The following is a 22,774-nucleotide window of genomic DNA, read 5'->3' on the forward strand; positions in this document are numbered from 1 at the left end:
ACTAACAATATCTCTAATGCTTTCAACTACTTGTAAATCATGAGAAAATTCCCATTCTAAACAGTGACACGGGGCAGTGCAGTCGCCTGTCAATGATGTTAGTTACCCTTTGTGGCCGCCTTTACTAACGTAGAAACCACATGACAACAGTGTTGTGGACAAATTGCGGAAGTAGCTTCGCGACAAACTTCAACTAGAAAGAGATGCCGATCTCTCTTGTGTTTTACTCGACAGGTGAGTTGTTTTGATTCGTATCTTTACAGAAAACGTATGCTATTATAACGATCAACAAGATTAGTATTATGGGGCATACATGCCAAACGTGGGGCATCGCGTCTCTAGTCCCGCGCGAGGACGCGTCTGATCCATAGTCTGATCGCGTCTTTGCATTGACTTTGTATGTAATCTACTCGCACAAATCGTTGAACTCGCGTTAAATCCATGATTTATCTTTCTGTCTGATTGATGGCCGTCAGCGGTTGGGTAGAAGACAACAAATCCCATCATTCCACGATCCTTCTTAGCGTCATCAAACCATGCGATTGTTATTGTTTTGGTAGTGCGCCCTCTAGTGGCAGGTCCTACAACCTGCCACCTTTAAAATGATAGATAATCCTAAACTAATCTTTATTTAAATAAAATCATAAAAATAGAATCGAGATGTGATTATACTGTAAAAAAAGTCAAAGAAATGATGATGGATGACGGTGCAATCTTTCTTTGTTTCCACTCCAGTGTCAACTTATGATTTGTTCAGTGTAATAAAATCAGCTCCGTCCTCCAACCACTGGCAACACGCATCACTGCAGCCAATGATGTTTCTCCCTATGACACCTCTCAGCCAATAAGATTCCTGAGCTCATCAGCTCAGTCTAATGTGAAAGCTTTTATTCGTTCATGTATTCATTTATTATTTAACACAAATCTGTCCTGAATGTTCTACTGACCTCCTTTCTGGAGAATGCATTATTATTTCATTCCATATTGGTCGTCTGTTGACCTTTGTTACAGAGTTTATTGGATCATAATCAGTTTATGAGCCTATAAATGAAAATAGATTGGATTGGGTGGATAACTTTGCTCAGCTATACTGCTAGATAATTTTAACTGCATGTATTTGTAAGACATTTATAGTTTTGCATGAACTGTGCCTACCATTTATAAATAATTAATTACTAGACAGCTCAGCAGACTATGTGTACCAAGAACAAACCATGTCAACCTAGTTTAAGCTTAAGAAAGGCTATATGAGAAAGTAAACTTGTTAAGAAGCTCACACCTTCTAATGAGATGTATGATCTTCTATAAAGGTGTCTCTGTCATATAGTGTAGGTGGATCATTGCTAATAAGCACAGCATGTACTGTCTGTGTGCCATATGTATGCTGTTGATGTATAGCATCTGTGTTTGCCATGTGTTCACATGGTCTGGATAAGGTCATCAGGCTTAGAGCTGAAGCTTAGATCTTGGTTTTCCTGTAAGTTCCACGAAACCTATCTTGGGTGCATAATAGTAATTTATTTATAAAATTGTTTTTTTACGTTTTTTTTTTTATTTATTTATAAAATTTTAATTTTTAGCAATCAGAAAGAGCAAATAAAATATATAATAGTAATGTATTGTAATTATTAATGCAAATACTTATTTTAAATAATACTTAATATAATATAATTGTCACGGCTTTTGCTGCTGGAAGGAACACGGAGCCGAGGGATAAACGAAACAAGGATTTATTAAATAAAACATAAACAAGGTAAGTCGTAAATAACAGGTGGCAAGAGGCAAGTGGCAAGTAACAGGTGACAAGTAGACAAGTTGACATTTAGACGAGTAGACCCGACCAAACAGAACTGAAAGGACAAGGCTTTTATAGAAGGGATAATTGGGGAAACACAGGTGGATGGCATGACTAAATTAACAGGGACATGGAACACATGGGGAAATGACTAGACACACCTGGGAGCTAATCAAAACCACACACGGAAGACAGAAACTGGGTCACAGGGGAAAAAACACACAAAATAAGTCCAGGTGTGTGACAGTACTCCCCCCTCCCGGTAGGTGCGTCCTCGCACCGTAGAAACAACAAAGGGAGGCGTGGGTGGGAACTTGGGAGGAGGTTCCGGTGGAGGACAGCCTCCCAGGAGGGGGCCAGCAGACAGGGACTACAGAGGAAGGAGCCAGGGAGGAGATGACGGAGGGAGGAGCCAGGGAGGAGACAGGAAGGATGTGAAGCAGGAGGTACCCAGCAGGACCCAGGCCACAGCCATAACGGCCCAAGGTGGGGCCGACGGTGGAAGGAGCCATGGAGGAGGAATGGTCACTGACTCCAGGGACTCGACCCACGGCAACGGAGCAAGTGGAGGAGGAGCTCGAGGCGGAGACGGAGAGCCGAAGAGCCAGGGTGACGGGGAGGAGCCGGAGGTCCTAGGCGGAACAGATGGCTCTGGTGACTGACGCGGCGATGTGGATCCGGAAGGCCACGGTGAGGCCAGAGTGACCGAGGACTGAAGTGTAGCCGAGGGGATGAAGGAGCCTGACGGAGCCGGAGGGACGGAGGGATGAGGCGAAGCCGGAGGAGTGGAGTCCCGAGGCCTAGGATGGACGACGCCAGACCAAGGCGGAGCCGGAGGGACGAGGGAGCCAGGCAGAGCCTGCGGACTGCCGGGCCACGGCGGAGAGGAAGGAGCTAGGAGCCATGGTGGAGCCGACGGGTCAACGGGCCAGGCGGAGTCCAGGCCTCAGAGGCTGGAGGCGGAGGTGAGGGAGACGCCGACCAAGGCGTCGCTGGAGGATGGCGGTCCCGCTGAGCTCGCACCACAATGATGGTAGGCTGAGGGCGAGCAGAGGGGCAGCCAGACGACAGCGGAGGAGGAGGCAGGAGTGGGTGGGAGGGTGGGAATTTTGGAGGAGCAGGCATTGGAGTAAGCTCTGGGGCTGGAGCCCTTCCTGGGCTTAACGGAGGATCAGGAGCCCGTCCTGGGCTTAACGGAGGATCAGGAGCCCGTCCTGGGCTTAACGGAGGATCAGGAGCCCGTCCTGGGCTTAAAGGAGGATCAGGAGCCCGTCCTGGGCTTAAAGGAGGATCAGGAGCCCGTCCTGGGCTTAAAGGAGGATCAGGAGCCCGTCCTGGGCTTAACGGGGGAACAGGAGCCCGTCCTGGGCTTAACGGGGAATCAGGAGCCCGTCCTGGGCTTAACGGGGGAACAGGAGCCCGTCCTGGGCTTAACGGGGAATCAGGAGCCCGTCCTGGGCTTAACGGGGGTTCAGGAGCCCTTCCTGGGCTTAACAGAGGATCAGGAGCCCGTCCTGGGCTTACAGGAGGATCAGGAGCCCGTCCTGGGCTTAACGGGGGAACAGGAGCCCGTCCTGGGCTTAACGGGGAATCAGGAGCCCTTCCTGGGCTTAACGGAGGATCAGGAGCCCGTCCTGGGCTTAAAGGAGGATCTGGCATAGGTGAATTGGAACCCCCCTCATTTTGACCCATTTGGCGCTCCATATTTTGCTCCCTCGTGGTGGGCAGTGTCGCCGGCTCTCGCACCTGGTCTGACGGGATGCTCTCTGGCTCTCCGTCATCGGTGGGCTCGGGCTTATGCCTCGTACCGTGGGGAGATTGTAGGCTGGGCTCTGGGTCCAGAGTGGACCTGGCGAGATCCTCCATTGGGCCGACCGTGAGAGGTGACCCATTTCTCACCAGATTCCACTCTATGAAAGCGGCGAAATCCTCCCGAGGACCATCTTCGGGCGACAACGCTCTGCACCTGGAGTTCAGGCTGGCGTGATAAAAGGTGCAGAGCGCGTGGTCCGGGTAGCTGGTGGCATTAGCTATCCAGAGAAACCGTCTGGTATGGTCCTCGAGAGACAGTCCCTCCTGCTCCAGCAGGAGGAGGAGGTATTCGGGGCGATAGAGGGGATCCATGACACACTACGGAAACAAAAAGACTGAAAAAACGGAAAACAAAATGGAGGGAAAACACGCAGTTCTTAAACTTTTTCAGGTCGGGTCTTCTGTCACGGCTTATGCTGCTGGAAGGAACACGGAGCCGAGGGATAAACGAAACAAGGATTTATTAAATAAAACATAAACAAGGTAAGTCGTAAATAACAGGTGGCAAGAGGCAAGAGGCAAGTGGCAAGTAACAGGTGACAGGTGACAGGTGACAGGTGACAGGTGACAGGTGACAGGTGACAGGTGACAGGTGACAGGTGACAGGTGACAGGTGACAGGTGACAGGTAGACAAGTTGACATTTAGACGAGTAGACCCGACCAAACAGAACTGAAAGGACAAGGCTTTTATAGAAGGGATAATTGGGGAAACACAGGTGGATGGCATGACTAAATTAACAGGGACATGGAACACATGGGGAAATGACTAGACACACCTGGGAGCTAATCAAAACCACACACGGAAGACAGAAACTGGGTCACAGGGGAAAAAACACACAAAATAAGTCCAGGTGTGTGACAATAATATAATATAATATAATATAATATAATATAATATAATATAATATAATATAATATAATATAATATAATATAATAATATCACAATTCTTTTTTTTTTTGCATTACACCATTGGGGCTACATTAATAACTCACTATCTAGTTTCTTTTGCCGTTTATGATTAAGTAGCATGTCTGGAAGTAGCTAAGTAGCTTTAGGAATGACACTAAATTCAGAGCCTGCAGTCCTGCTGTTTGTGTCCCTTCGTGTTTATGAACTAAACATTAACATTAGCTTTGATCTGCTTTCCGCTATAGAGAAGATTTCCTATAGGGTGAAGCTACTAGACTTCTGATTATTTCCCTTTGATTAATTTTTTGCCTTCATATTGACGTGGATGTCTTGGGATTGGTTCTGTAAGTGAATCTATTAGTCCCTTGTCCCTTTACACCACTGCTGACCTTGACTACACAAAGTCTTATAGAGATGCTCTACAGCAAGCACACACACACACACACCGGATTTTCATGTTTAGTGGCTGTAAGGATTTTCAGACAAAGCTCTGTTGGTGAGTTGACCCTGAAGGGCTTAAAAGAGAAAAATAAGAGGCTCTGTATACTCTGGGTTAAGATAGAGAAAATGGAGGAAGGGTGTTTGTATATATGTGTTCATGTGATTGGATCTAGGGCTCTGATTGGCTGTCTCCAAACTGAGCAGCTTCATGCATGAAGGAGCCAGCTGTCATTGTCGTGAAATCTCTGATGCTCCGAATATGACGGCAGGAATGGGTGGAAAGGTAGCCCTGAGGAAGCCATCCATCCATAATTTACTTATTTACAAAAGTATTGGATTTTTCTTGATAATAAAAGGTAATTATTGCTCAATATGACTTGGAACCCAAAATTTTACTCGGGAGAGCATGGATTTATGTTTTTTTCTTTTGCCTCCATATTCTTGAATTCCACCCACCCCACTGATATTCTGAATAGGTTCTCTCTGAAATGATGCATGGCATTATATATTGTGTGTTACTGGAAGACACTATGTTGTTATCAGAATGATGGCAGCCCACTTTAGTTTTGGATAGGAAGGAGGGAAGAGTGTAAGGATTCTGAGAAGGGCAGTGAAATTGGCATGAGTGGAGGGTAACAGGGTAAACATGAGAGAGAAGTGGAGAAGAGGAGAGAGAATGTTTAGTAAGAGGGCAGAGCGCCTCAGTTATGATGTTGTCATTGTCTGAGTGTGTAAATGCGGATCGGTCGCCCTGAAGAGCAGACGGTGCATTCATCACCGCTCAGAGCTACACAACGCCATGAGCTCACGATCCATATTCAGTAGCTTTCAATGGAAATGTGCACATAAACAAAAAGACTGATTAGCAATCCTAGCAATATTTGACCCCCTATGAGAAAGGAATGAATTGAATAGAATAAATTTACATTTAGTCAATTAGCAGACGCTTTTATACAGAGCAACAAATAAACAAGTAAAATCTCTTGGGTCAGTAGTTATAGATGTTTACTTTCCCTCTTAACGTTTTCTTTAGCCCCACCACTATGTAAATATGATAAATAGTAATTAACTTTTGTTTATATTTCATTAAATTCTTCACTGCAACCACAAATCATTCTAGCAAATTTGACAACCTTGTATGTGTTAGCAAGACAGCTAATTAATAATGAAGAGAATTAGGGCTGTAGCTATCGAATATTTTAGTAATCGAGTATTCTACCAAAAATTCCATCGATTAATCGAGTAATCGGATAAAATGTGTTTTTGATTAATTAAAGTGAAATATTAACTATGCAAGATAAAATAAGACTCCTGGGTCTTGTGACAGTCACGGAGGGACCGCACGTTCAACATGGACGTTAATTCGCACACATACGCACAATCACACACTGAGACTGTTTGGTGATACAAGAGTTTATTGTAATTATTGATCAGAGAGTGAATGAAATACCTGTAGACTATGTGTATTGTTCCCGTATAGCGTTTGTCCCATGATTTTTTGAGTCCTGGTAAGAAACAATGGCTGGAATTATTGGTTCCGCTTAGGGTGGGAATCTACCATGTATTAATTGAGCGTGGGGGTTTCAGGGGCAACGTGGCCGAGTTGTTGCTGTTATATCCTGTTTAATGTGAACGAATTAATAACATCAAAGTAGATTTATTAAGTAGAACATCATGCCAATGTTTATTTCAGACTCTGTATATTTAAGGGAACATGTGTAAAGTGTTTTCTGTGAGTTTGTCCCTCCACATGTGGTAATGGTGCTGGCCACCAGTATAAATGTGAATGTCTTTGTAATGGAAGGTAGTCTGTGTTTGTTTCTGCAGTGGACAGTGTGGCCTGAGGGTTGCAGGTATTTTATTCACTCTCTGATCAATAATTACAATAAACTCTTGTATCACCAAACAGTCTCGGTGTGTGTTTGTGCGTATTAACGTCCATGTTGAACGTGCGGTCCCTCCGTGACCGTCACAGGCCTCTTAAAATTAACAACTAAGTTTCCTTTTTTAGAATATATTTTTTAAATGCATAGAATGCAATGCATACATCATAAATAAACATTTAATTATTACCCATTGTTTCTCTGTCTGTACTTGTACTGTGAACAATAAAAAGAAAGTAGACGAATTAGATGAATTAAGTGCATTTCCGTGGCATTCAGTTGGGGTTTTAAATAAAGCATTTTTTGAGATGCACATTAAACATTAAAAACATAAAACAATTTAATTTATCTTTTAATTATTGAAAATTAACTTAACTTTTTGGTAAACAAAGGGGATTTACTATTAAAAATAAAACATGGAAGAAATGTTGTGTGATTAAAACTTAAAAAAAAAAAATAATGTTTGATTTTTTTTTTTAGTGGTAGGCTATGTACAGTACATTCTGCTGAACAATAGTCTTTAACCGGACTTTTATTTTAACGGGTTGACGACGTACCTTTACAGTTCTGTGTATGTGATGTGACGCTAGTTTTACTCAAACCAAACGGTCAAATGCTCATGAAGTGACTGTCAGAGCAGTTCTGGAGATGTTGTTCATGTGTTCACGTCCTTAGTGAGACAGCAGACGCTGAAATCACCGCGAGCGTCACGCGCGCTTCAGTGTGTGTAAATAAAGGAAGTCGCGCTTCTGCTCCATTCATTAACACAGACAGGCAGAACATGCAGGATTCATATTTAAATAGTCTGTTCCGGCTTAATATTTACAGATATTAGTCTATATCGTGATTTGATGTAAGTGCAATGACCTATTTTTGATTAATTCATTCAAAATTTGGCAAATTCCGTGCCATTCCGTGTTTAACTGTAAATTCCGTTTTTATGACTGGATTCCGCAATTCCCTCCGCGTTTTCTGCATCGCGGAAATCATAGGGCCCTAGTTGTGGTATGCCCAGGGGCGTAGGAGCGATTTTGAACCTGGGGGGGACAGTAAATGCCAGGGGGGGTTCGGGGGAAATTCCCCGGATTTATATATATATATATATATATATATATATAAGCACTTAAATGCTCATTTCTAATGAACATTTGTTTTCTAATTTATTAAATATTGATATTAAATATTATTAAATATTTTATATATGTGTATGTTTATATATACGTTTATATATATATATATATATAAATATATGTGTATGTTTATATATACGTTTATATATATATATATATATATATATATATCAGCCATCAGCCACTCTGCTCTCTATGATTTCGGCATCGGCCATCAAAAACCCAATATCGGTGGACCACTACAGTAAACGCAATGCAGTAAAGGTGGAAATATTAAAAATGGAATCAGCTGTTAAATGTGGAATATCACAGAATCTGACAAAATTGGAATTAAAAAAAAGGATTTCAATGAGCCCTATGTAGCTTTTCATTATAAAGCTTCAGCGATAAACTATTTTTACATTTAAATATATATACCGTATTCTTCGGACTATAAGTCGCACCTAAATATAAGTCACATCAGTCCAAAAATACGTTATGACAAGGAAAAAACATATAAGTTGCACTGGACAATAAGTCACATTTATTTAGAACCAAAAGAAAACATTACCGTCTACAGCCGCGAGAGGGCACTCTATGTTTTCAGTGTAGACTACAGGAGCACTGAGCTGCATAGAGCGCCCTCTCGCGGCTGTAGACGGTAATGTTTTCTCATGATTCATTTCTCTTGGTTCATGTCAAATTAATTTTGATAAATAAGTACCACCTGACTATAAGTCGCAGGTCCAGCCAAACTATGAAAAAAGTGCGACTTATAGTCCGGAAAATACGGTAATCATAACAACAACTAGTTAAATTAGTTGGACACAGTTCCCATGTATTCTTTTATTCTACAAATATTAGCATTCTGTCATATTCCCATTACGTGTTTCTCACTTGAACCTAACTTTCCCTGTTCTGTGGTCTCTTCATCTCCTGTCTAGGAAAGTAACATGTTTGAGGACACAGAACTGGTCTCAATGCAAACTCTGATGACATGCCGTTGGCCTAATTTTACTGATCTAAAGTACTTTTACTATGTGAATTTTAGAATATACTGTATATGTAGCTATCCATACAACTTACAAGCTCGTTCTCCTCTGTCCTCTTCCTCTTAAAGTATTGTAGGATACTCATCTCTGTGTGAAAATGTTACTAATGTTACTTCTACATAGTTTATGGACACGTATCAATGGCACATTGAATTCAAATTAGCTAATTAGCTATCATTTGCCTGTTTTACACAACATAAAATTCAAAAAATTGCTTCTAAGAAGGGCTAAATTTGACAGTTTTTAAAAATAAAACAATACAATACAATAAAACTAATGATCAAACTGAAAACCAGCAATCTGCCATTTCATCGGCTGAATTAGCCTACTCCTACCTCAAATATAAAGTGCGTCTGTGAATAATATTGCTGTTTAACGTTGTAACATTAAAATCAACCGTCCAGATCTGTTTGGTAGATCCAGCTGATGTATTCCAGCCCAAAAACTGTTCAAAAAACGCCAAAATGTACACAAAACCACCAAAAATATGTTATCACTGATCAGTATTTACTTCAGTATTTTTACTTCCACGTTTTTCTTTCCTACTAAGTTACGGTTGGTTACATTTACATACAAGAAATAAACACCGGCTGCTGAAGCATACATAAAATAAACAGTTTTATGTGCATTAGCGCCACCTTTTGGACTGGAGTGTTGCCCTCCTTGTAAATAAATGACTCCATCAAAACCTTACGGCGAAATGACAATATCCTCCACACACTCGTTTATAAGGCGGCCTCCTGTATCTTTGCTAGTCGATTTTATTTCATCCAGTGACATGATGGTTTTTAACTTCATTCAGGAGATTTTGGGTAACTGCACAACTGACAGACTTTGAGCGCACAGCCAATGGTGCGTTTGTCTGTGTGTGTAACCATAGTGACAAAACGACCAACTTTCGGAACCTGCACTTAAGCCTATAATTTCGTTTTTAAAAAATTAAATATGCATTTAAAAGTTTCAGAATGGATTAATTTGGAGACTCTGAAATCGGCAGAGATAGGCAGGCAATGCAAAACAAAATCTGACATTGGGAAATAGTGAGTGGGACAAAACTTAGATTTTGAAATGTGGGGGGGGGGGGGGGGGGCGTGTCCCCCTCACGTATAATGGCTCCTATGCCCCTGGGTATGCCAGCTCTATCTTGCAATGGACACACGCCATTACGTTCTCTTTACGTTTGCCCGCGCCCTTAAATCAAAACTCCTTGCAGTATGTGATTTCGGACGCAGCGCTTCTTCCGCTTTGTGGGTGACGTAAACACGTTGTGTCACATTAAAAAAATCATTGCGAAAGAACCTGACCTGAGATTTCAAATAAATTAAAAGATGCTTCGAGGCAGAGGAATTTGCCTCGAACAATTTTTGTAATCGAGTTACTCGAGGAATCATTTCAGCCCTAAAGAGAATATAACAAATAGAATTGAGATGTGGTTTCAGGGGTAATGAATGTGGTCTAAAACATATCCAGGAGTAAATGGCCTGAGTCTGAATCCCAGCTTCTTTCTGCTCATTCTTTAGTATCATGTATGAGCAGGTTTATGTATGCCAGTATATGTACACAAGAGAGTTACCATGTTTATTGTCACGTTTCAAGCAGCCATGAGAAATTGAATTTTATATGACAATTCTGTATCGTGTTGTAGGATTAGTATTGGATTTTTGTAGTTAAATGTTGTACAGCAAGAGCAATGACCCCACAACCTTCTGTTCTTCCAGGAAAGGTTAGTAATTGTGGTGTTTTTATCAGTTTACAGAATCTAGTGTGACATGCAGTACTGTAATTATTTTATGTTTATTTAAAATATTTTATCTGACTGTGTAAATCACAATTAGACATTCAATCTCTTTATTGATACATAGAAATGTGATTTTATCATCTAAAAGCAGTGATTTCTGATACAGCAACATCCACAGAGAAACAAAAAGCCCCTTTCTGGACAGGAAGTGATTTCACAGTGTTATCACATGATGAAATCCACAATCGTGATAGAAGCCATTGTTTATTCACATGACGATGCGCTGTATCTCTAGTCAAATTACAAATAAAGTATTCACAGTAGATGTTACCACACACCCTAGATATGCTTTTTGCTCATTTAAATGTTGGACTTGAACACGTGTTTGAGAATCTATAAAACAATTTGATCAATAATAATATTTGTGATTGCATACTGCTCTTTAAAGATCAGCATGTCAGTGAACCTATAGATTAGTGTCCGCGGTTGGATATGTAAAGATTTCAAGGGGATGCATAATCTCTGTAGGATTACTGAATGGCTGACATCAGCTTTCTCTACTTTATGCTGTGTTGAAATCTTAAATAAAAGTTAAGTGAGTGTGCAGTGTGTTCGTAATCTCTCATAATGCATTCCTTCATATTTTATATTGCCCCAGTCTCTGGTGGGTGTTGCCCCACAGTTAATCCTCTTTTTTTAAAGCACTGACACAAACTGTTCCACCACCCTTCCTCTTCACGTCCAGTCCCTCTCGTTAAATCAGTCTTTTAAAAGTGTGTCATCTTTCTCTCTTTGCCACAGATAAAAGCTCTTTTCTGTCAAAATCCAGTTCCTATATGATGATGTCATAACAGAGGTTGTTTAAAAACTGAGACAGTCAGGCTTTTCCCTGTTCTGTGACATCATCGCATCATTCCATTCCTCCTTTTTCCTCTGAGCTTATGCTCACTTACGTAACCATTGATCCACAGATGGTACATCTGACCTGCTCCCTGTTAATGTGTTTGTGTGACCCTCTGATACTGAATGACTGGAAAACAGTTTTTTCTGAAGTACTCTGTAACATACAAAGGATGAAAGGCGAATGGTCATTGATACACAGACCCAGACTAAGACCAAACATAGACCCCCTAAAACCAGAACCAGACCCACTAAGACCTAGATCAATGCCAGAAACTAGATAAGACTAGGCCCTTTAAGACCCAGACCAGGATAAATGTCCCCTTGAGGCCTAGATCCCGACCAATATCTAACCTCAAGACCATGTTGAACAAGTTTTTAATTAAGGTTTTGTAGCCCCCCCCCCCCATTTTTTATTTTATAAAAATTATCATTTATTATATAATTTTGTAATGTATAATTTTAATACTATTTTGTAAATATAATTTTAATTAAACATTTTATAAATGAGGTATAATTTTAAATAATCTTAAAATGAACTTTTTACATTTCAAATTTTAAAAAGAACAATTTTACATGTATTATTTGATATTTATTAAAATTGTTATATATATATAATATGCAGCTAATATAGATTATAGAAATACATTTATTTTGTATATATTATTATAACATATTTTATTTGAAAGTTTCTTAGATGTAATTTTTTTATGCCTTTTTATGAAAAGGTCTCTCTCAACCTTAACACAAGTTACCACATGTACATCCTCTGTCATTTCTTTCTTTATGCTTTCACGTTGAATCCGGCTGACTAGAATTAATCTAAATTGCTTCAGTAAGTTGTGTAAGATAGCATAGTGTGGAATTCTTTCCTTCTGAGTGGCTGTTAGGCTAATTGGCTTGTTGTATGAGGATGGATGTCTTAGCAAAAGCTTTTAAAGTGACCACCTCCTCCCCCCTCTTCAAACTGTTTAATTTGGTGGAGTGCCTAGGATAAAAGGAGAATATTTCAGTCATCTTGTATATGTGTGCATTTGTAAAAGGGTAGTTTGACCATCTGCTCATCTGCATCAAACATATTGAACACACGTAATGTTTTCCTCATTTCCCCTGATGAATATTAATCTAAGACTAAATATGCACAACAATACAAATGTACCAACTCATTTCTCATTTCTCAAATGAGAATCAGAGCTTGATTATCTGGAAAGCAACAAAGAAACAAAGTCCTGTTGTCTCTGGTTCTTAAATACTCATTAAAAATGGCCTGTTGAGTACAGTTCTCTTTCTTGTGTTAATGTATTTCCTATTGAAACTGGTTTGAGCAGGTCATATTGAAGGGTTTGTTCCACTTTAAAAAAAAAAAAGCTAATAGGCATGAATCACAGTTTTCTATTTGGTATTGAGTTTAAAAAATGTCATTTTGGTTAACATTTAGTAGTACACTAGCATATAAGATGACCCCAAAAATAATATCAATTGACTAGAAGTCAATTATTTGGATTTGGAATTTGAGTTTTTTATGTATTCGTTCTTGTGAATGATGTGAATGGCATTTTGCTGCACATTTTCTTCAATGCCAGCTCTGTCTAATTCGCTTCATTTTTACCAGCATGAAGCATTTGTCAAGTGTCAAGATTGGATTATGCAGACACATGTGTTTGATAAATACATCTGACAAGCTGCTCAGAATGATTGTGGTATCGGGATTCAGTGTGTGGTTGTACTCAGACAGGAAGTGTGACTGTGAGAGAGAAAACATGGAAGACAGTAACACCATTAAAACTCTTTTGGAGTGTTTTGACCATTTTGGATTCTTGATAGGATGTGTTCTAAATCTTACAGTATTAAATTTCCACTGCTAAAAGAGGTTTCCATCCATGTTTTAATTTGTACAGCTCTTTTGGGCAGCATCTTATTGAGAAAATATTTGTAAACCAATTGTTATTATTTTATGTGATTACATTTTAAAAGATTTTTTAAAAGATGCATATCATTAGACAACTTTTTTAAAGATAAACTTGTAACAAATCATAAAACACATAACCTAGAGAATTTGGAATAAAAAAATAATTACTAGAATTTATTTATTTTTTTAACCACTAGAGCACAGAATTTAGAAAAAAATAAAAGCATTTTATGGGGCACTAAATTAAAAGTTAGCTTAATCTGTAGAGTTTGATCATGAACAGACTAGGGCTGGCAATCGCTTAATTAATTTAATTAATCACATATTAATCACACATTAAATTTTGGCTGAGAAATTACCCAGAAAAGATAATTTAAAGATATTATTATGTCACATGAGAAATGCATTAAATACATATTACAGAAAGTAGCTTTAGAAAGATGTTTTTCTTTTTTAATTTTCTGTTTTAATTTTTAATTTAATTTTTTAAATTTTTGGGTGAACTATCCCTTTAATTATTATTTTTTCTAAATAAATGTTCAGTTTTTTTATTAATATGTAAATATAAAATTATTTTTAATGAAATTATACTCCAAATGAGAAACTAAAACTGCCTGTAGGTGGCAGTAAATGTCTTAATGAGTAAATCATTGAGTCTTTCATTCATTTATTCATTTTATTCATTCAAATGGTTGATTCATTCAGGAATTAAGTAAATGGCTCTGTACCGAAAGGCACACTTCATGTTTACTTGCGGTCTTGTGGACTTGAAATGCCCCTCACGAGACCATAGACCATTCATCATTTTAGAGCTCGCACTGAGCTTGCATTCAAGCTCACACTGAGGCGTGCTCCGTGGCAGACTTCTACCCGACTGTCAAACTGCCATTACATCACATAAGTGTGGACTCAGAGGAAGACCGTGAGGGTTTAGGGTGTGATTTGTGACAGGGCCAATGGCTCTCTTTGTGAATGGGACATTGAATCATTGGTTCATCTGATTTGTTCAAAATGTGTATTCATTTAGAAATCTCGTGATAAATATCAATATAATATGATTAGGAAAATATATTGTAATAAAATTTTTGCCCTTATAGCCCAGCCCTAATATAATGTATACATTTTAAATATGAATATATTAAATATATATATTAAATTATATATAAAATATATTAATTTTATATATTGTAACTGAAACACTTTTATAATCCACATCGAATTTTATTTATTCAGCAGATGTGCAAACCTAGGTAGATTTTCTATTTTTAAACACTTTTTTTTAACATTTTAAAATGTTTTTATTTGTGGTGCCATATATTGTTTTGACATCTTACTGAATCTTTAAGAAACATTAGAGAAGGGATTTTGCTTGAATTGGTGCATAAATAAAGTGCCAATTATTATATCTGATGTGCTAAGTAATTAATTATTCATTAGGCCACATGTTTGTACTGTGTTTTTTCTCTGGCCTTATTTTAAATGAGAGAAAAACATTTGTAATAGCTGAGCTATTCAAACATGTTTGAATAACTCTAATGCAAGTTTGTTTTAACCAAAAGATGATGTTTGAGCTCATCTGGTCAATGACTGATCCACACAGATGCAATTTAATTTTGGTGATGCATCACTGAGCCATAATGGGAAACCATTAGAGTTGTACAAACCTTCAGCTTCTGTCTGTCTACACACCAGTCACAGGACATTCCATTAATCCCTTTATTTACATGAAAACATGCATGCACGTTCACTCAGCACACACTGCTAAACCAACCTAGACAGACCGGAGAGGGTGATTCCATGTAGTGAAGCACATAATCAGAACTGAATTAGGGCCTAATGGCTGTGTATCGAGTTTGCCTTTAGGTTAAAGTTTTACATTGTCCAGTTCTGAAGAGTTTTTTTCCTAAGCCCTGCTAAGCTGGCAAATAATTTTGCTGTCAGATGGCAACACAGAAATGAATTGGCTCCAGCACACAATGTACAGCTGGTGGCACTGGACATAATGTGCTCTTTCTCATTGCAGAAATTCCGGGCATAATTTTTAAATCTGTGTCAAACTCTTGCCATTTCTGTTTGTCATATTAAGTGTCTGACTCATGCTAAAGGGCACGTATTTTATAGATACTGTGGAATGCAATAATTGCTTGATTGAGCTGACAACGAACTAACATTTGAAATGACAGGAAGTGGATGCAGGAATGTCGTGTGGTGAAGCTGAAGTCGGCTGTTTGACTTGGAGCAGCGGTGGAGGTGAAAGTCCTCAGATAAGACGAGTTTCCTGAGTGAGGCTGGACTCTGATAAAGCCACCCATCCTGAGGAGAGAGAGATGGAGGATGGGAGGGATATTCTTATGGTTGTGGTATTTGGGAAATGCTTTCACAACAAAACGTTCAAAGTATTGCAACATCAGCCAGTCAAGGAAAGAAATCAAGGCTTTGCAGGGGAAAGAAAGAACAGGTGAAAGATAGAGTTGTCAAATATTCAAGATTTATGGTTCCAAAGGTATCATCAGTGGAGAAAGTATGTTGAACTCTGATCTCTCATATGTGCGTCTGTGTGTATGTGAGTATGCAAGGTAATATATGTATGTGATTAAGTAAGGCCATATTTTATCATATTTGATTAGTTTTTTTAACCCCTAAAATTTGTATCTTGCACCAAAAACAATAGGGATTTATTTGATAAAAATACAGTAAATAGCAATAAACTGTAACATTTTTAATAAGTGTTCTTGTTTTTTGTCTGCTGAATTTTCAGCAGCCATTACTCCAGTGTCACATGATCCTTCAAAAATCATTCTAATATGCTGATTTGATTTAATGCATCCTTGCATTCTGAATATAATTAATTTCTTAAAAACAAAAAACCTAAAAAAAACAAAAACTGACAGACCCCAAAGATTTGAAAGGTAAAGTGTAGGTGTTCTTATCCTAATGTGCAAATTTAGCTATTTTTATCATCATTATTATTATTATTATATATCCCTTTTAAATACATAAAATAGTCTACTAGTCACTGTTAAAGTTTCAAATTCCTATCAAAAGAATAAACTCTATATGTAAATCTCTGAATCCTACATACAACTTCACCTGCATGATTTTCCATTCCTGACTCTCCTTGCTGCACAGGGTTTAATAATAGCACCAAGTCCCCTCAAGAGTCAGAGAACCAGGCCAATGCAGTCTGAAGAGTCAGCTCCGCCCTCTTGTGGCAGCTTTGTGATATAAAAAGTGTCTACAAGTGAGGGCATCAACCTGCAGGGGTCCTTGTGAAATATGAAGAGATAGAAAACAGAAGTGGCTCACTCCCCCGATTCATTTGAACAGCCAGTAGAGATAATCTGAGCACGCTCAGTGCCACTGTGCTTTTGTGATGTGTGCATGCAGGCAGAGGGAGACAGAGAGGTGTGTGATCGTCTTTTACTGAGCAGGAGTTGGAACGAGTCAGTGGGGACCAGAAACACGGGCTGAGCTCCAGTGACATGGCAGGAAGGATGGAAGAGGGACAGTGAAGAGGATCCAGGCATCACCAGCCCATATAGGGATGCTGCTTACACTACTGTTCTATCTGCGAGTGAAAGGTACCGTTGTACACCATATGCAGAGGCAGAGAGAGAAAAATAGGATGAGAAGATCAAATGGAAATAAGACAGAATGGCTGAAGAAAAGGGAAATAATTGCAGTTTTGTTTTGTTTTATGTGATGGATTTTGTTCATTAAAGGGATAGTTCACAGAAAAATTGCATTTCTACCTTAAGTCGTTTCTGTGTGAAACACAAAAGGAGATATTTAGCAGAATATCCAAGCTGCTCCTTTGTCTTCAATGAAGTTATTGGTGACCATAACTGTTAATGGTCTCTATCGACTTTTATTGTACTGACATTCAACTAAAAATCTTTCAGGATTGCAATGACATGAGGGTGAGTAAAGGGACAGAAAATGCAATTTTTTCACTCTCCCTTTAATGGTTCTGTAATGGTTGTGTATATTGGATGAAAGGTTGTTTTTTCTCATTCTTATCTTGCCATCTCAGTCCTCTTTCCATGTCTCTCTCTCATTTGGCACTTTATTTAACTGTCCTCTTTGCAGAGAGTTTTCAGTTAGCTCATAGTCTGCTCTCACTGATGTAACAGACCTTTAACAGCAACATGGTTTCTACATGACTGCAATATCACGTCTTTGTAATTTCAGGTCTTGGATCTTTCACTCAGGTTGACAGGATCTATTTAAGTTCAGTAGACTGTAGGTTTCCAGTTGAGTTTGCTTTTATTTATCACCAAATGTAATCTGAAAGCTGTATTGACATATAGTGACTTGTATCGTATTATGTGTCCTCCTTTGCACCATTTGAGCGTGAGTTCCTTTGCATTAAAATGTCTATTTATGGATTTGGTGTCTATTTTTAGTACATAGCTCAATAATAGTCCCTCACGGCACTGTGCACTGTCCATTTTTGTTTCAAAGCAAAATGACACTGACAGATTGTTTGCGTGTACTGAACATGCATATTGTTTAGCATAGATTGCTAAGGGTTGTGTGTTCTAGTGGTTAAAGCTCAGGGTTAGTAATAAGAAAACCATAAGCCATCACTACTGGACTATTGACTACAGCACTTAACCACAGTTTACTTGCCCATAAAAATGGTCAATGCACACGGTTGACGGAGGCACTCCTGTCTGCAGTTTTGTTCTTCATACAATGTACAAGAAAAAGAAAGCTCTTCAAATGTAATGATTAGCCTCTTCCCCCCCAAAAATAGATTTTTGTGAACACAAAAGAAGATATTTTGATGAATGTTGGTAACCAACCAGTTGTGGGTAGCCATTGACTTCCATAGTATATTTCCCTACTGTGAACCTAACATTTATATTCATTATGTAATACTAGACTTATGCCGTGCAATACAAGTACTAATGCAGTGCACGTGGCCACAGGCACATTTCTGGTGTCAGGGCCATATCTACAGTGATGACTCAAAAGACTCACATTTAAAAAGACTCACTGACATTATAAGCCTTTGAAGCTCTAAATATATATATTTTTAAGTTTTAAAAACATCCAGAGGAGCCAAAAGCTCATTATTGATGAATAATATGTTTTCAGTTCATACGTAAGGGAATAAGAAAGAGATTGGTTGGCCAGTGAAGGAAAGGCTCGAAATGAGGCGACTAATCAAAGAGTTGCCTGCAAGCTCTGCTCTTTCATCCTGGATAACTCTGATGAGCTTGAAGCAAAGGCTGCCACTCTGATGTCAATTTTTTAGGCTTCTTTATCATTAGAAATTTCAGGAGTCACAAAAAGTGTCTCCTAAGTTTGATATCCCCCCATAAGGTGAAATATAAGATTTATGAAGTTATGAAGACTTTCTAGCCTGCATGTCTTGGACTCCTGGCTGGTCTTACACACAAGATAACAGTCTACATATCTCCTACAGCGTTTCATAATGCATCACAAAAGTTCAAAGAGGTTTCAGCAAAAGAAAAGGATGAAAGATGAAATTTCGTAGAAAGACAAGGTTGACAGATGAAAGGTGATATGATAGATAGAACTATGAGTGTGTCTTTGTGTTATACAGTATGTGCTTGCTTGAGGGTTTGCAGACACATTGTGACCTTAAATAGCTCAGAAACTGTGATTCATTCTTGACTGCTGAGTTTATTTGCACTGTGTGATTCAGTTGAAATATCAGCCTGAGACTATAAGGCCCATGAAATTGCTTGATGGGCACAGTTTTATTTGTCAGTTCCTGTTGAAATAGGAAGTTTGGGAGGGAAATATTGTCCCTTTTTAAAAATTGCTAATGGTATTTAGTTTATGCCACACCTATGATTCATTGCTTATTTTCTATCTGCTTGCTAGTTAGGAGCAGGTGGTAGGAGGGATGTTCTCATCTCAGAGAGATTTGATTGGACCAAAATTTGCATATGCCTCTGAGTGCAAGTTGGGTTATCAAATTTTTCTAAATGGTTTTCTTCTAAGTGTTATCTGCTATTTCATTTAATTTGTGTACAATAGCATATACATATATGGGCTCAAAACTTAAACATAACTTTCTGAGTAATTAAAACACATTTGTATACTTTTTAAGACTGTTTTTGTATACATATAAAAGGAGATAAAGAAAAAACAGTGTTAGATGAAGCTAGAAAGGACACAGCAAAGCATGGAGAAGCAATAATAAGGTACCTGTGAATGTTCATAAAGAAAAGAAAATTGAAAGTGTGATAAAATAATAGTGTACATAGATGTAAAATGACTAAATATGCAGAAAAAATAGCAGATTTTAACATTTTAAAATAATGTTAAGGTAGAGAACATAATTAGGTTTCCTGAGGAAAAACCCTAGTAAACAAGTTTGCAAGAGCTGACAAGTATGCATTAATATACTAAAGTGCTTATTGAGTGCTAACCACTCATAGTTGGTCTATCTGAGTTATGGACCAAAGATTGAAGTTAGTATTTGTTTTTCTGTCTTGTTTTCTGTATTTATTCTATAATGTGTTGGTTGCTCACAGAGTTAGATATGCTGTATTATGTTTATGCAAAAATGTTGTGTAGGTGCCAGTTGTCACAGTGTTCTTTAAGGTTTGACTCACTGATTGTCTGCATTGAAGCTGTCTGTGTGTGTTTGGCTTTGGTCCAGCTAAACCCACAGACTCCATGTGAAATGTACAGATACACTCCCATCCTACGCGAGAGCAAATCAGAAGGGTTTACATCACAGCGAAATGTGGCGGCAGTCAAGGAGGAAGTGGATGAGTGAAAATGTGTTGTGATCCGATTGTTGTGACATTGTGAGAGACTTCAAAATGGCGTTAAAACAATACAGTGCTCTACAGGGGGTTAGAGGTGTGTGTGTGTATGTGCGTTTGGGGTGAATGAGAAGTCTTGTGCCACACACCAACTAAAATTTTGTTTAAACTTTTGTATTAAAACATGGCTGATAAATTAACTTCCTTTTAATATAAGAACAAGCTTCAAAGCAGCCCATTCACAGTAATGTTTATTGCCTGGCAGCGGTTTATAAAACTCCACCCTATCAATTAACACAATAACTTAATGTCTGCTGCTGAAATTAGCATGTCCTCTCGGTAGGCTGCTGATAACATGCTCATTGTCATTTTCTCAGCTGCTATTGTCCCCCTTATATGCTAAAATAGAATTTTTAAGGGCCATGTCCTACACTTTTAGCAATGTTTTCTAATTTTAATGGTACTGTAGCAAAATGTGTCTGTTCTCAAATTATGTAAATGACCTCTGCCTTGAGTCGATAAATGGTTTGCATGTGAAATTAATAACAACTCTTAGTTATACAAGTCTGACAAACTGTGTTTGTCTTCCAAAGAGCAAGAAAACCCTGTTTTTCATGATATGGCCACATTAGATAGTTTTAGTCGAGTCAAGCAAAGGTCATCTTAGGTCCTGATCTTTTCAGGAAGCTCTAAAGTGGTGGATGTAACTGTTGCCAGATTTAGTTAAAAACTGACTTTACATGGTTGTTAGTGATTTAAAATTTGCTTCTGAATTTATTTGTCCATGGAATTTTTATGCAGAGGCCTCCAGGGTTGCAAACATTTTGTATTTGTTAATAAAAATGAATGATGCCCTTATCACTGCAAAAATTACTTTTCTTTTGGTCTTGATTTTCAGTCAAAATATAAAGATTCTAAAATCATGTTGTTTATTAATTACTTAACTTTTCTTAACTTTTTTCTTTTTTTAACATTGGGAAATAGTTTTGAAACAGTTTTAAACCTGCATGACTTTTTTATCTACTCAACACACACACACACACACACACACACGCACGCACGCACGCACGCACACACACACACACACACACACACACACACATGGAAATGTAAAAGTGTCTGTCAAATACAATACAAGTAAATGGAAAATATAAATGTATATTAAAAAGATAGTTCACCCAAAAATGAAAATGCTGGTAACCAAACAGTTAGGGTTCCCATTGACTTTTGTATTTTTTTCTATACAATGGAAGTCAATAGAAACCAAAACTATTTGGTTACCAGCGTTTTCATTTTTAAGTGAACTATTGGTTTAATATACATTTATATTTTCAATTTTCTTTTATTGCATTCGACAGACACTTGTACATTGCATGATTTACAGTGATAGACACAGCAGTTAACATTGCATTTAAAGTACACATTTACATTTGATCGATTCTTCTTTTCAGTTCCAATTTTACAGTTAACAGTTGATTAATTTATAATTTTACAGTTAATTTTTAATTTATTTATTTTGTTTTAAGGATGTTTAAATATTTTTAGTGGAAAAAAAGACAAAATACTGATGATTTGTACACTAAAGCCTCTCTTAGAAGAGTGATTCTGAATTGCTCAAGAACAGAGGAGTCAGTGTTTAGTGTTCATGTTCAGGTCTCAGTGGCCGAATATAAGGGGCCTTATAGAGAGAGCGCTGAAGTGTTCTGCTCCTGCTGCGTTCCAGCCATGCACTTCTGTCCCGGTCGTTCATTCAGCTCAAATCCCACTGCATGCTTTGATCCTACACACCCTCAGCACAGCAAAGGAAAGCCCCCTTTATCATCTTCCTGCCAGCCCAACCAACAATGCGTGGAAGTGAGTCAAACCTATTTTAACTGGTCCTGGTCTCTGAGCCTCCTGCCATTACATGCTCACCAGAAAAAGATCCTCGCAGACGACGTTCAGTCCTGGCTGGTGCTTTCTGGGATCAGGTGGCATGCCATGGCGGGCTTCTGCGTGTCTATCCAAGACTCGCACAGTGCAACTCTACCTCTCGTGCCGCTGTGTTCCATCGTTGTGGTTCCTCTGACCGGAGGAGGAGGCGGAGGAAGAATGCGGGGTGATGCAACACTGGTGTGCTCTGCGACTGTCACAGGAGGTATTCACAGCGCTTATGTTAGCAGTGGGGAAAGGGACATGAATTAAAAATTGTAAAAACTGTTTTTAAAGGCTTTTTCCCTCTGTTGCAAAACTTAGTAAACTGCCTGGCTGTCTAACTGAAATGAAACTTCAAAATTGTTTGATTTGAAATTATTTGGAATGCGCTACATATGCAGCAACTCTGAGCTAATCACATGGGAGATGTTGCGATATAGTCTAATTTGGTACATCGTAAAATAATCTGCAGTAATTTGTTTTATTTTTCAGTTGAAATATCTTAAAATCTTTGAAACAAAATAAATTGACTCTAGAAACAACAATGGGTAAGATAT

At 38.5% G+C, this 22,774-nt stretch overlaps 1 protein-coding gene across 5 annotated transcripts in view; it reads left to right on the forward strand.

The window, feature by feature from the left end:
* Window positions 1-22,774, forward strand: part of LOC132114736 (protein kinase C zeta type-like) — a 117,091-nt gene that overhangs the window by 24,488 nt on the left and 69,829 nt on the right. The window contains exon 1 of one of the 5 annotated variants that reach the window (XM_059523026.1): window positions 16,882-17,132. The exons of 3 other annotated variants lie outside the window; for them this stretch is intronic. In XM_059523026.1, coding sequence (XP_059379009.1) covers window positions 17,096-17,132 — 37 coding nt within the window. In that variant the 5' untranslated portion in view covers window positions 16,882-17,095. Of the gene's footprint in view, window positions 1-16,881; window positions 17,133-21,596; window positions 22,441-22,774 lie in introns of those variants that run through there. One more of the 5 variants, XM_059523024.1, reaches the window with a different exon arrangement.

Source organism: Carassius carassius, chromosome 34 (assembly GCF_963082965.1).
Source record: "Carassius carassius chromosome 34, fCarCar2.1, whole genome shotgun sequence".
In the NCBI taxonomy this organism is placed as follows: Eukaryota; Metazoa; Chordata; class Actinopteri; order Cypriniformes; family Cyprinidae; genus Carassius; species Carassius carassius.